General features: G+C 38.5%; 1 protein-coding gene across 6 annotated transcripts; it reads left to right on the forward strand.

Annotated features, from left to right (window-relative positions):
• The first annotated feature begins 30 nt into the window (after positions 1 to 30).
• On the forward strand, positions 31 to 14,122 carry WDR53 (WD repeat domain 53). 6 transcript variants are annotated; one of them, XR_012331478.1, is made up of 4 exons: positions 31 to 165; positions 5,306 to 5,826; positions 13,496 to 13,670; positions 13,770 to 13,907. XR_012331478.1 is itself a non-coding variant. In XM_019922897.3 (4 exons), the coding sequence occupies exons 2-4, from the start codon at positions 5,322 to 5,324 to the stop codon at positions 14,090 to 14,092; spliced, it is 978 nt and encodes a 325-aa protein (XP_019778456.1). In that variant the 5' UTR covers positions 31 to 165; positions 5,306 to 5,321; the 3' UTR covers positions 14,093 to 14,122. The 6 variants fall into 6 exon arrangements, 5 of the variants coding, with proteins under 5 accessions (XP_019778456.1, XP_004326882.1, XP_019778459.1 ...); XM_019922897.3 differs by having other exon boundaries at positions 5,306 to 5,801; positions 13,770 to 14,122; XM_004326834.4 differs by having other exon boundaries at positions 5,306 to 5,801; positions 13,496 to 14,122.
• The last annotated feature ends 1,660 nt before the right edge of the window (positions 14,123 to 15,782 follow it).

Raw genomic sequence — 15,782 nt, forward strand, 5'->3', positions numbered from 1 at the left:
CGGGTTGAGGGCACGAAGCAAGGGCGCACGCCCAGCTCGCGCGGTTCCTCTCGGCCCCGGATGTGACTGTTTGGCTGAGGCGCCTCCCCCCACTACGCTAGATGGGATTGGGCGCCCACGGGTGAGGTCATCACCAGGCGCCTAGGAGAGAAGCTGGAAGCGCAGGTATGAGGCTATCGCCGGTGGGTTCCGGGCTATCATCCGGTGCCTTTTCTTTTTTAATCTAGTGGTTTCGCGTCGGCTTTTCTGGACCACTTTTCCTATAAGTTTTCGCTGAGTCATTTGGGTCCCTGCTTCACCTTTCCAATGTAACGCATGAAATTTCCCTCTCCTTATTAGCCAGTCCTTCGGCAGGTGAGGTCGTGTTTTTCTGGTCAGGCCCTCTTGTTCTCCCTTAGTATCAGTGCTTATCAGAACGTGTGTCCCAGCGTATATACAGCATGTGAGGTCGCCACATTTGAACACCTTCCCCACCCCCCCACCCCCCAGTGTTTGGATAACCTTAAAGTGCCGTTTAAGTGCTTATTAAGTGCTACATTCTTTTGGACAAAAGGTGGCTTTTCCTAGTCTTTCCTACTAACCCACGATTGGTAGGCGAATTAAAGCAGTGTGTTTTTAACTAATGAGACATTCCAATAGGGAGAATGACATGGAGGCTATGATTATAGAAGGCTTCCTGGAAGGGAAAGAGTTTCAGCATTATTTAGTCATATTGCGTTTTCCTAGGTGGCCAGAACGTTTTCTGACAGCCTTTAAAGAATGCTTGGTACGAGAAAATAATATCTATCATGTAAGCCAGGCAACCTACTGAGGCCCTTTACAGGGGTGTTTATATAACTCTCTAAACAACTATGAGATAATTATTATAATAATAGGTTTCACAGATTCCTTTAGTAGTCAATTCCACTGTCTTGCCTTTACGTAGTAAGGAATCTTTCCCAAAGCTCCCTTGCTGTGTATAGTCAATTTCTCGTTCTCCAGTAAAAACAAAAGAACAGCACCTACCATCTCTACTCTCTGATGGGTGGTGTTTGGTTATTACTTGCCAGTCCCTTCTTCCCAGATGTTTTTTCCTCCAAGCTTAGTAACCCAGATTCTTTTCCTTCTTACTAGTGCCAGTACCACAGCCCTTCAGCCACTTCGGTTGCTGTCTAGCTTCTCCACATCGAGACCAACTTTGGAAAACTCAAACATGTCAAGAAAAGTTGACCTATACTTATTACAGTGATAGTGACTATCACATTATTTAGATTTCAGGCTTCGGAGTTTTATTTATTATTCAGCTTTCAGCTTTCAGCCATCAAAGGAAGACAGTCCAAGATTTGTCTGGAAAGGCACTGAAGTTTCTTTTACACCTTCAAGGATAAGTAGAGTCAGTCCATCCAAGAAGGGGACAAAGAACAGACAGAATGAATAGCTTTAAAGGCACAGACACTTGAAAAGGACAAATGGATACATGGAGGTATGACAGGAGTAAGTGTTTAGAGTAGAGAGCATTCAGTTATTAAAGACATTGCCCTCTATCCTGTCTGCCATGGTGTGAGGTAGAGCCTTTGAAGGATCTGATGAAATAATTCTGGCACATCTTGTCCACTCAGTGAGGTGACTTTTTGTGGCAAAGTACCCCCCAAGTGGCCCAGGTAGGATTTCAAAGTAGGAAAAGATTTCCTTTATCACTACCTCCTTTTCTTTCTTGCCTGCTCATCACCCTCCTGATCATGTCCCCTCTGCCATGTTCAGTACCCTTTTTCTGCCCTCTCACTGTTTAGAACTTCCATCTTTGCACTGCACCCTTTATAAAAATGTTCTCATAGTACCCCACCTTCCTCGCCCCCTCTCACTCCATGATCTCATTAGGTGTAAGAAGGAAGGAATCCAGTATCTAATTAAACTAATTCACACTGGGATATGATTAATTACCGTGCTTGACCCTTTAGTCATCTACCTAAGAGAAAAGTTAGTTGACTTGATACCTGAGTGTGGGGATAGTGGCACTTAGCTATTTCCAGGTAGGCTTTCCAGTCCCAGTAAAAGAAAAACAAGAAACAGTGGCTTGCCAACTCATTTCTGAAAGATTATTTTGATTTAACCCATATGTAGTTAATTTTTCCCGCTACCTCGTACCGCAGCAGTCTGATTGTTTAACACTTTTTGATGGTGATCTTCGAATGTGTTTCAAATAATAACAAATAATTTTAATTTTGTAGACTAAGTAAACAGGTGATCTGGGGGGCTCTCGTTGAATCCCTGATCAATACTCTGCATGATAAAATTAAAAGCCTCAGAATGTATGGATTTCTGGGGCTTTCCCAACTCTTTTTCCTAACATTCCACATAATAGGTCTCTATTTTAATTTTTCTGACTAGCTAGGTGATCGGTGAATATCATCCATGTGGTGTAGAGATTAGAAGTTTAATTTGCTCTTTACTCTGGTGCATAGAGGTTAAGGTAGAGCTGACCTTGGACTTGTGAGAGTAATAGTCCAAGAGTTACTACTGCTTCCATTATGGAAAAATTTACAGGAACTGTGGTGTTGTCTATAATAGTCTCTTTAAATACAAAATTCATTTATTGCCTAACTTCTCACACTTTGGGGTGGAGTTTAACCAAATGTATCTCTAAAATTGAGTTAATCTTTTCTGGAAAAGAGTTATATTAGGAAGAAAACCTGCTAAAACTTTTGTCTGCTAGTCAGCATTTACTTAGGTCCCCTGTGAGTAGATTAGTGATGGAGAAATAGAAGTACTAGAAACCCTGCCTCATCCTTGTCTTAGCAAAAACCTAATATATCCCAACAGGGATCCAAAACCTATATGGACACAAAATCCTAAAGCTGTAGGGGGCAGACTTCTGGACTTTAAAGTTAATTCATTGTAGAAAAATTAAAACTCTGACTTAGGAAATAAGTGGTCAATACCCTAAAGATTCATGACAGAGTTAAATAAAACTATTTGTAACTTTCCAGTGATTAATTCAAATTTCATATTTTAAGGTAGGATATTGTATTTATCATATAAGTCAATAGTCACCACAAATGACAGTTCCTAAGCCTAAATAATATTAATACCTTTCATTTTAAATTGTGTTAAGTGTCCTTTTTCCTTGGTTTATCTGGAACATTTGGCAAAAGTTTGTTATTTAACTACTATTTCAGTACTTGTTGGCAAAAATCAAACCACAAGAGTTCCCTGTCTTTATCTCCCTTTGAGTTATTTCCTCTCCAAACCTCTCCTTTAAAACTTGTTTCAGTCTCTATTTAATTAGTTTCCTCTGTTTACTAATTGAGTGCTTCTGCTGAAATTTAAAAATGTATCTTTTTGTCTTTTTTCCATTTTATCTGTATGAAAATTGCTGATTTTGTGATCTTGTTTCTGTTACTTCGATTACTATTAGATTGGTGATTTTTTGCAGTCTAGTTAGTGATTTTGTTTGTGTGTGTGGCTAAAAGTGGAGGAAATAACCTTTGTGTTGGGAATAGAAATTTTAGGCAGATCACCAGATTATTTTAAAATTATTTTCAAAACAATTTTAGGAAATTTATCTCTGTACAATTGAACTAAATTCAGGTATTGTATCTGAAAATAGTAAAGCAACTATGGCAGTTTCTTACTAGATAAATTCTCCCTTGTCTTGTGGAATGAAAAATTAAATTTATCTAGATAGATTTGTTTGCTTCCTTTTGACCACTTAGAGTTGTAGAAATTGCCCCTATTTCCTTTTTCGCTTTGCACAGGAGGTAGTTACGAGAGGGGGTAGTATTATGTGGCAGTTACAATTATAGATACAGGCTGCCTAGCGTATCAGGAAACTAAATTTTGCACATAAATACTACTGTTATATAAGTTCAAGTAGGTGATAATGTGATTAAAAATATGTGAATATATTTAGAAGCAGTAATGAATTATTAGCAGCTTTCTAATAATCGTTTTCTGCACTTTCAAAGAATACTAACAAGTTAAACCTGTTGTCAAGTAGAATTGTTAGAAAAAGGTCTTCATTGTTTAGAAGTTTAGGATCCCTTAATATTAGATCCCAAGTACAAATCCTAAGAGCCAGGTGACTTTGGGAAAATTATTTAACATTTCTGAGACTCAGTTTTATTACCTGTAAAATGGAATAATATTTACCAATCAGAAGTGTTGTTTTGAGAATAAAATTAAATAATGTACTGAATTAGTCTCCGATGGTAAGACCCAAGGGTTTGCATTTGTAACCAGTTCCCCTGATGATTACTGGTGTAGTACAGGTTCTCAAATTGTAGCATACATCAGAATCACCTGGAGGACTTGTTAAAACACATTGCTGGGGGCTTCTCTGGTGGCGCAGTGGTTGAGAGTCCTCCTGCCGTTGCAGGGGACACGGGTTCGTGCCCCGGTCCGGGAAGATCCCACATGCCGTGGAGCGGCTGGGTGCGTTAGCCATGGCCGCTGAGCCTGTGCGTCCGGAGCCTGTGCTCCGCAACGGGAGAGGCCACAGCAGTGAGGGGCCCGCGTACTGCAAAAACAAAACAAAACGAAACAAAACAAAAAACACATTGCTGTGTGCCAACCCCAGAGTTTTGATTCAGTGGGTCTAGAGTGGGGTCCAACAATTTATATTTCTAACAAGTTCCTAGGTGGTGCTAATGCTTCTGGAGACTATACTTTGAGGACCATTTGTGTAGTATATATGATGCCACTTTGACTAGCCTAATAAAAGTAAGAAAAGTGACAGTGGTAATATTTGTTGAGCCCTCATTATGTACCAGGCACTGTTATATGTGCTTGACATTTATTATGTCATTTAATCTGATCTGATCCTGTGAAATGGATGTTATTATTACCCCCATTTTATCGAGAATGAAAGTGAATTATAGAGAGATTCAGTAATGTGCCCAAAGTTGCCCAGCTGATAGGTAATAGAGCTATTCAAACCCAGAGAGTCTAGTTCCAGGGCTCATTCTCTATAAACATTATTCAGATAAAGGATATAACCTGATGATTGTGCAGCCCTTTCTTCAAAAGGATTTTTCTTAATTTAAAATAAATATATTTATTGTTATTCTTATGTGAGCCTCACATCAAAGGCTGGAGGACCAGGCTTACCTGTGCCCCTGATTGCAAGGAAAGCCCATGTAGGCATGTGCCAGCCAGGTGCACCACAATCTTGTGTTCAACTAGGCTTTGTAGGCTTGATCTTCAAATGTCTTTTTTTATTGAGTTTTTTAGATGTCTTTTAATATTTAAATGAAATACTGCTTATTGAATATGTCTCTCGTGAAGTTCTTAGATAAAACACGAGATTATAATTTTTCCCCCTTCACAGAGTCACCTGAGCCATTATGGCAGTCAAGTGGACTGGTGGACATTTTTCTCCTGTTCTCTGCCTGAATGCAAGTCAAGAAGGGCTAGTGGCTTCTGGAGCAGAAGGTGGAGATCTCATGGTTTGGGGTGAAGATGGGACTCCATTAGGACACACACGCTTCCAAGGGGCAGATGATGTTACCAGTGTCTTATTTGCTCCCTCCTGCCCCACCAAGCTCTATGCCTCACATGGAGAAACCATTAGCATACTGGATGTCAGGTCTCTCAAAGGATCCTTGGACGATTTTCATGCGAATGAAGAAGAAATCAACTGTGTTTCACTGAATGAAACTGAAAACCTTCTGGCTTCTGCTGATGACTCCGGAACAATCAAAATCCTAGACTTGGAAAATAAGAAAGTTAGCAGATCACTGAAGAGACATTCCAATATCTGTTCTTCTGTAGCTTTTCGGCCTCAAAGACCTCAGAGCCTGGTGTCATGTGGACTGGATATGCAGGTGATGTCTTGCAGAGAGTACTTGGGTAATTTCTAGATGCGATTTGGTAACAGAATCAAATTATTAATTGGGCTAAATATATCTTTCCATTTTCTATTCTCTACTAACATGTCTTATGTATTTTATGAACCATAAGCTTTACTTCTACTGCATGTTTAATGCTAACTTGACAAAGTTTAGTAGATTTTATTCACAGAGTAATTATTAATCTTTTACTGTTCCTTTCTCTATGCTTTAAGACATTCCTAAAACATGAGAATTCAAATATTTGATTCTAAACATCTGTTTAAACAAAGTCATGCTAAAGTCAGAGTTTATCACCCACTCTCTACAGAGTCTGTTGTTTAAAAAAAAAAGTTGGAGGGCCTGGATCTATTATTGTTTTTACTCTAAAAATCACTGGAGTGAGAATAGTCATGGCTTCTCTTTGGTGAGCATTTACTACTTCCCACTGCTTTACATTTACTACTTCCCACTGCTTTATTGTTTACGGGCTCTCCCAGCACTGTTCTAGGCATTTAATCTACATTCCCAACTATATATTAGTATCTTCTAAGACTTGTGGCCACTTCTTGGCCAGTGGTCTTTACCATTCCCTCCTCTACCCTCCACACCTCCTTATAATTTAGAAATAATGAGGCTAATTTTAGTTGTTGTCACTATGACTGCCAGCCCCTCCCCCCAAACTATTGGCATTTAGTAGGAAGAATTGGTAGTTGTCCTGCAGTGCTGGGGCAGCCCCTAAACAATAAAGAATTGTCTGACCAAAAATTTGTAGTGCCTCTATTGAGAACATTTATACCTACAAGGCTTAGTGACCCCATAACCTCTAAACTCCTTTTCTACTCCTAGGTCTTGTCCAAAACTTTAATAAACCTCCTATATTTTCTGTCCTAGTGGAGATAATCTGCTTACTTGGTTGGACAGAAAGACGTACACAACCAGTCAGATATCTGTTTTAAGTAGGCAGATTGTACAGTGTCTCTTTGACTAGTCATTCTTTCATCCTTAAGCTATACCAGTTTTCAATCACTGGTTCATTAACTACTAGGCATGGCAATAAACAATTAGGTGTGCAGCAATCACAGATTAGATAAGAAGCAGGCACCCAGAATTTACCATTTTACCTCCAGTTCTAGATGAGAATGTTTAGTGGCAGGCAGCTGCTAGAGAACAGTAAAGGAAATCAATGTTTTGTGAGAAGAAGGCTTAGGTAATTTCTTTTCTTTTTTTTTTTTTTTTTTCTTTTTTTTTTGATAATTGCATTTTGATTTGACTGTCAAGAATTGCTAAAAATACACTGTAGATTAACTTCTGCATTGGGTTGTGATGTAACAACAGTGGCTAAGATAATACAGCCAGGCTTTTAAAAAATTACTTCTTTAACTGACGTTGAAACTATAATTTCTTCCAATTTATCAGTATTTCTTAAAACCTGGTTATCTGGTATTTTTCTAAACCTTAAGAATAGCTAGTCTATGGGGGAGTCCAAGAATGTAGGCATAATAGTGGAAGGGAGTTCTTATCAGATTAATGATGAGTTATTTCTCTCTGAACAAGTGTGTTTTATCTCAAGGCAGGAATTGAATTATTGCCACATAAAATAGATGGGTTCAACACACCTATCTTTGTTATTATACAAGTTATAAAAATTATACCCTTTGATTTAGATAGGTTTAAATAGGCAGTGCGGGCTTCCTTGGTGGTACAGTGGTTAAGAATCCGCCTGCCAATGCAGGGGACATGGGTTTGAGCCCTGGTCCAGGAAGATCCCACATGCCGTGGAACAACTAAGCACATGCGCCACAACTGCTGAGCCTGCGCTCTAGAGCCCAAGAGCCACAACTACTGAGCCCGTGTGCCTAGAGCCTGTGCTCTGCAAGAAGAGAAGCCACCGCAATGAGAAGCCCACGCACTGCAACGAAGAGCAGCCCCCGCTCACCGCAACTAGAGAAAACCTGTGTGCAGCAACAAAGACCCAATGCAGCCATAAATAAATAAAATTTTATAAATAAAAAATAAAATTAAATAGGCAAAGCTTACTCAAAGAGGCAGGGACCTTAAGAATGAAGTATGATTTATTAAGACACTTGAGACTGCTTAATCTTTTATTAAATAGGCCCAAAATAATAGTCATAATATATGTATAAGTTATAAAAAATAACATTAAACAAATACATGTGTACCACCACTCAAATATAGTTTTTTCTTATAAGGACCTTTGGAAATTTGAAGCCATCATGAATTTCTATAGCATACACATTGGTTTTCTTTCTCTCTCATTTCCACATTTGAAAATAAATGGTTCAAAGATTTGTTCTTTCTGGAGTTTGAAAGATCTCTAGTACAGAACTTAAGGACTGGGACAGTAGAGGAGCCTTTTTTTTTACCCCCTTGAAAATGAATCTTTTATGTGGAAAGGAATGTTTTTGTAGGAGAAATTTTTGAGCAGGGTCACTTTGATATGCTTGCATTCACTTCTGAACATTTGCCAGTTGTCCACTTTCTCTCCCTTTGACGTTTTATTGGACCTTAAGCCCTGAACGCTTGTATACTTTTCCTTCAAATCAATTTTCTTTAATATTCTTTTCCTTTAATACCTTACCTCTCTTGCTTAGGGTGATACTGCTTGATCAGGTGGTTGAGAAATTGTGAGATACCTTGGACTCTTGGGCAGTTAGGAAGAGTAAAGAAGTACAAAGGGAATGTCCAGGCAGGAACAATTTGGGAATCTTCAACACTTGGAAATGACTGCTGGGTTGGTACAATTTGAAATGGCTATTAACACGTTTAGATGATTTAAGTAAATACAAAAATGTTTAAGCTGCTGAAAACACTTTGGGTGTAGTTCATGTTTGGATGTCTTAGGGCAGAAAATATAATCCAGGCATTATGGGGCTATGTGAAAAAGAATTTGGGGATACCTGCCATACAGTTAAGCTAGTATATTTTGGAATGTCCATTTTCCTTGTGTTCAGGTTTTTTATAGAGATTGTTGCCATGTCAAGTTTTTTTTTTTTTTTTTGGCTGCATTGGGGCTTCGTTGCTGCACACGGGCTTTCCCTAGTTGCAGTGAGTAGGGGCTACTGTTGGTTGCAGTGTGCGGGGCTTCTCATTGTGATTGCTTCTCTTGTTGCGGAGCACGGGCTCTAGGCGCGTGGGCTACAGTAGTCGTGGCGCACAGACTCTAGAGTGCAGGCTCAGTAGTTGTGGTGCACGGGCTTAGTTGTTCCGTGGCATGTGGGATCTTCCTGGAACAGGGATCAAACCCACATCCCCTGCATTGGCAGGTGGATTCTTAACCACTGTGCCACTAGGGAATTCCCTCAAGTTTTATTACTCATTCATTTTTGTTATATTTTCTTATTTTTAAAATTTTACTTTATTTCAATTTATTAGTATTTTGGCTTCACCCATATGTATAACAATTGGTGGCCTCTTGGTATAATGTTATAAATCCAATCCAAAGAGATTTTCAGTGTTTTCCCTAGTATAAGCAGAATATAAGTGTTACTAAATGTTGCTTCTTTTGAAAGTAGGCCGAGTTAAAGGAAGTTACCTTGAATAGAAAACCAAATCCTTAATATAATCAACAGTAGTAATCTTATCAATTCAGATCTGTGCTTTTGACTAAAGAAGGTCATGCTTATCCTAGTGTCCATTTTAAATTGTGAGTCATAATTCAGGGATAGTACTAGGGGGTAAAATACAGCTGTCTGTTTTCTCTGAAAGTATGAAGAATATTTTCTTTTTCAAATTGGTTGCTACGGGAAGAAAATTGCTAGATAATAGAGTAAAATCAGTTCACAGAGTTTTGTTTTAATCAGTTTTTAATTAGCATTTAATTTAAATTCGCTTAGTAGGTCCAAGATCATGGTAGGGAACAAGAACAAAAAGCTAAGTAAAATTGAAACTGTGATTAAAAATCTTCCAAAAAACAAAAGCCCAGGACCAGATGGCTTCACAGGCAAATTCTATCAAACATTTAGAGAAGAGCTAACACCTATCCTTCTCAAACTCTTCCAAAATATAGCAGAGGGAGGAACACTCCCAAATTCCTTCTACGAGGCCACCATCACCTTGATACCAAAACCAGACAAGGATGTCAAAAAGAAAGAAAACTACAGGCCAATATCACTGATGAACATAGATGCAAAAATCCTCAACAAAGTACTAGCAAACAGAATCCAACGGCACATTAAAAGAATCATACACCATGATCAAGTGGGGTTTATTCTAGGAATGCAAGGATTCTTCAATATACGCAAATTATCAATGTGATAAACCATATTAACAAATTGAAGGAGAAAAACCATATGATCATCTCAATAGATGCAGAGAAAGCTTTTGACAAAATTCAACACCCATTTATGATAAAAACCCTGCAGAAAGTAGGCATAGAGGGAACTTACCTCAACATAATAAAGGCCATATATGACAAGCCCACAGCCAACATCATTCTCAATGGTGAAAAACTGAAAGCATTTCCACTAAGATCAGGAACAAGATAAGGTTGCCCACTCTCACCACTATTATTCAACATAGTTTTGGAAGTTTTAGCCACAGCAATCAGAGAAGAAAAGGAAATAAAAGGAATCCAAATCGGAAAAGAAGAAGTAAAGCTGTCACTGTTTGCAGATGACATGATACTATACATAGAGAATCCTAAAGATGCTACCAGAAAACTACTAGAGCTAATCAATGAATTTGGTAAAGTAGCAGGATACAAACTTAATGCACAGAAATCTCTGGCATTCCTATACACTAGTGATGAAAAATCTGAAAGTGAAATCAAGAAAACACTCCCATTTACCATTGCAACAAAAAGAATAAAATATCTAGGAATAAACCTACCTAAGGAGACAAAAGACCTGTATGCAGAAAATTATAAGACACTGATGAAAGAAATTAAATATGATACAAATAGATGGAGAGATATACCATGTTCTTGGATTGGAAGAATCAACATTGTGAAAATGACTCTACTACCCAAAGGAATCTATAGATTCAATGCAATCCCTATCAAACTACCACTGGCATTTTTCACAGAACTAGAACAAAAAATTTCACAATTTGTATGGAAACATAAAAGACCCCGAATAGCCAAAGCAATCTTGAGAACGAAAAACGGAGCTGGAGGAATCAGGCTCCCTGACTTCAGACTATACTACAAAGCTACAGTAATCAAGACAGTATGGTACTGGCACAAAAACAGAAAGATAGATCAATGGAACAGGATAGAAAGCCCAGAGATAAACCCACGCACATATGGTCACCTTATCTTTGATAAAGGAGGCATGAATGTACAGTGGAGAAAGGACAGCCTTTTCAATAAGTGGTGCTGGGAAAACTGGACAGGTACATGTAAAAGTATGAGATTAGATCACTCCCTAACACCATACACAAAAATAGACTCAAAATGGATTAGAGACCTAAATGTAAGGCCAGAAACTATCAAACTCTTAGAGGAAAACATAGGCAGAACACTCTATGACATAAATCACAGCAAGATCCTTTTTGACCCACCTCCTAGAGAAATGGAAATAAAAACAAAAATAAACAAATGGGACCTAATGAAACTTGAAAGCTTTTGCACAGCAAAGGAAACCATAAACAAGACCAAAAGACAACCCTCAGAATGGGAGAAAATATTTGCAAATGAAGCAACTGACAAAGGATTAATTTCCAAAATTTACAAGTAGCTCATGCAGCTCAATAACAAAAAAACAAACAACCCAATCCAAAAATGGGCAGAAGACCTAAATAGACATTTCTCCAAAGAAGATATACAGACTGCCAACAAACCCATGAAACAATGCTCAACATTAATCATTAGAGAAATGCAAATCAAAACTACAATGAGATATCATCTCACACCGGTCAGAATGGCCATCATCAAAACATCTAGAGGACTTCCCTGGTGGCGCAGTGGATAGGACTCTGCGCTCCCATGCAGGGGGCCTGGGTTCTATCCCTGGACAGGGAACTAGATTCCACATGCATGATGCAACTAGGGAGCTTGCATGCCACAACTAATGAGCCCATGTGCTGCAGCTAAGGAGCCCTGGAGCCACAACTAAGGAGCCCGTCTGCCACAACTAAGACCTAGTGCAACCAAATAAATAAATAAATATATTTTTTAAAAAAAACATCTAGAAACAATAAATGCTGGATAGGGTGTGGAGAAAAGGGAACACTCTTGCACTGCTGGTGGGAATGTGAATTGGTTCAGCCACTATGGAGAACAGTATGGAGGTTCCTTAAAAAACTACAAATAGAACTACCATATGACCCAGCAATCCCACTACTGGGCATATACCCTGAGAAAACCAAAATTCAAAAAGAGTCACGTACCAAAATGTTCATTGCAGCTCTATTTACAATAGCCCGGAGATGGAAACAACCTAAGTGCCCATCATCGGATGAATGGCTAAAGAAGATGTGGCACATATATACAATGGAATATTACTCAGCTATGAAACGAAATTGAGCTATTTGTAATGAGGTGGATAGATCTAGAGTCTGTCATACAGAGTGAAGTAAGTCAGAAAGAGAAAGACAAATACCGTATGCTAACACATATATATATGGAATTTAAGAAAAAAAAAATGTCATGAAGAACCTAGGGGTAAGACAGGAATAAAGACACAGACCTACTGGAGAATGGACTTGGGGATATGGGGAGGGGGAAGGGTGAGCTGTGACAAAGCGAGAGAGAGGCATGGACATATATACACGAACAAACGTAAGGTAGATAGCTAGTGGGAAGCAGCCGCATAGCACAGGGATATCAGCTCGGTGCTTTGTGACTGCCTGGAGGGGTGGGATAGGGAGGGTGGGAGGGAAGGAGACACAAGAGGGAAGAGATATGGGAACATATGTATACGTATAACTGATTCACTTTGTTATAAAGCAGAAACTAACACACCATTATAAAGCAATTATATCCCAATAAAGATGTTAAAAAAAAAAAAAAAAAGCTAAGTATACCAGGATGTCAAATTAGTCAACAGACTTGTTTAGAATTTCTGCTCTTTTCTCCAGGTACTATGCTAGGCATTAGCAAAGATGAATTAAATCTCAAGAAACTGAAAAGCTAGTAGTATATGTCAATTAAGAGAACAGGGATTAAATATGGGAGAGAGAGAAGGGGGCTGGAATAGTTAGGAAAGCCTTCCTAGAGGGACACAATTTGAGCTATGCCCCTGGGATGAGTAATTTGGGTAATGTGAAAGGAAAGGAAAAGCATTCCAGATAAAAATGATTTCAGTGGTATTCTAGTTTAGTTTATTTAGTTGATAGGTATTTTTACTTTAACAAGCATAGACGAAAATTAATAAATTTCATAATCTTCAATTTTACCTGCAGAGATCAGGGTAGAATGACTCAAAGAAACTGGCATCTGCTTAAGAATTTGGATTACACTTTAATGGGTTTGTTAATCAGAAGTTACTCAGGATCTTGTTTTCTAAATTCTATCTTCCTTACTGCCCACTGGCATTCTAGTTTTGGCACCAGGGTTGCATCCCACTGGCATGTCGTGGTGCCACCTGAATTTTTTTTTTAATATTGCTGGAAATGTATCCTATTAATCATTCTCAGACTACTTTGATGATTTTGTTAGAAGTGGAATAAGCATGTTAGTTAAACAAACTGACTAGAACCGTAACTATGTAACTTCCTCTTATTTAAAGGTGATGCTGTGGAACCTTCAGAAAGCCCGGCCACTCTGGATTACAAATTTGCAGGAGGATGAAACAGAAGAAATGGAAGACCCACAATCACCTGGTCAGCTTCTAAACCCTGCCCTAGCCCACTCTGTGTCTGTGGCATCGTGTGGCAATATTTTTAGTTGTGGTGCAGAAGATGGTAAGATTCGAATCTTTAGGGTGATGGGAGTCAAGTGTGAACAGGAACTGGGATTTAAGGGCCACACCTTAGGGGTATCCCATGTCTGCTTTCTGCCAGAATCCTATTTGCTGCTTACTGGAGGGAATGATGGGAAGATTATGTTGTGGGATGTAAGCAGTGAAGTTGAGAAAAAACAGAAGAGTCCTATAAAACATACCCACAAGAAGAAAACCAAAAGGGCAGCTTATACCAAGCAGGGTGGAAACACTCATGCTTCAGCAGCAGGTGAAGACGAAGATGGCAAAATTTTACCGAAGTTAAGTATTGAACATGGAGAAAAAGTGAACTGGCTCTTGAGTACAAAAATAAAGGGATACCAAAATATATTGGTAGCTGATCAAACTAATTGTATATCTGTATATCCTTTAAAAGAATTTTAAATCCAATAAAACATTTGAAAAACTGCAGAACTTTTTATGGGTTAAAAAAAATCCTGATTCTTTGTTTGAACTATTTGTCATGTGTGGAAATAATACCATTCCATCATATAAATTTTAAAACATTTGAGCAAAAGGAGATAATTGGGTAACACTTGTTATAGTAAATGACATATTAAAATTTGGAGAATGAGAACTAATATTCACTGAGTACTGATTGTGTACCAGCCATTTTACATGCTTCCTTTCTTATTCCAAATCAGTGAAGTGGGTTACTTTGTTCATTTTTGCCACAGGAATCAAGACTCAGAGATGTTAAGTAACCTGAGGATCCAAGAAAATTGCAGGCACGATTACTTACCTGCAAAGGATCTTCATTGTCTTGTCAAGCCTCCTGCCATAGGGAAGCCCACATCCTGATCCAAATATGGTCACCACATTAGTTATAACATTAGTAGTTTCTGATCTTAGGAACTTTACCAAGTTGAAAGAGGAAACCTGTTCTTGCTTGTTCTATGTAAAGCCCAGAAGGCTTTGCTGACAATCACCTTTTGCCATTTCTAAGAAAAGTGTTCCAGGTCAAATCAGTTTAGGATATTACGAAGCAATCCAGGCTGTGGTGCTGATGGGACCAAGAACAAGCTGAAGTTATGAATAAGCAGAAACTCTGACTAAGCAGAAGATGTAAGGTAGATAGAAGAGGTAGAGAAGAGAAGCCAAGACTGTGTAGAGAGTAAGTTTTCTTTTCATCGTGCCCTGGATTGCTGATTTCTCTGCATGTTCTTTCAGCTTCTGCTTAAATTGCCTACTCTTATATTCAAAGGTTTAAAGAGAGATTCTTATTGTTGGTTACCATTATACTTGTTTGTGGAGAACTCTTTGATAAGCTCAATTTTAGTCAGAATGTTTGCTGCAGATGACAGAAACCAAACTCAAATTGACTTAAGGGAATAAAAAGGAATTTATTGGCTCATGTAACTGAGAAGTCCAAGGATAATCAGGCTTGTACTGCTGAGGTAGCTAAGCTGAAAGGATGTGAGTCTTATAGGTGCCTCACCTGTGAACAGTCTTTCCTAGGGATGGAGTGAGAGAATCCTCAAAGTAATGTTGAGCCTGGAACCAGCCATGCCTGAAACAAGTTATTTCTGGAGCCTTTTTTTTTTTTTAACTTGTGACTAAAAGTGTCCTGACCAATTAAGTGGGTGGTCAGTAAATATTGTTTAGTGATCTCACTTAAAATTTAAAGCAAGGAGAATACCATCTTGGCCCTAAAAAATTCATTGACAAGGACCTTGGCCTGAGTATTGACAGAAACAAGTTTCTAATCCCAGCAATGGGCAAAGTTCTTGGCCATTCTGGGCCTTGATCTCCTTTCTTGAAAACGAAGGGTTGAATTAGACATCCCCTAAGGTCCTTTCCATGCCACTGTTTTATGAAATGAAAACATGGTCATAATACTGTGTTTATCCAGTGATTCTAATATTTATTAAAATGTCAGTAAAGACTCATTATCATGGGCAATCGCTGGAGATTTAGAGGAATCTTTTGAAAAATTACCCAAGTACAGCATCATCTTAGCTATTGAGCCTGAATAATGTTATGGGAACAAGGTAAGAAGTATTTAAACCAGGATTGATTTTTTTTTTTTATTGAAGTATAGTTGATTTAGTGTTGTGCTAGTCTCTGCTGTACA

Source organism: Tursiops truncatus, chromosome 4 (genome assembly GCF_011762595.2).
Source record: "Tursiops truncatus isolate mTurTru1 chromosome 4, mTurTru1.mat.Y, whole genome shotgun sequence".
In the NCBI taxonomy this organism is placed as follows: Eukaryota; Metazoa; Chordata; class Mammalia; order Artiodactyla; family Delphinidae; genus Tursiops; species Tursiops truncatus.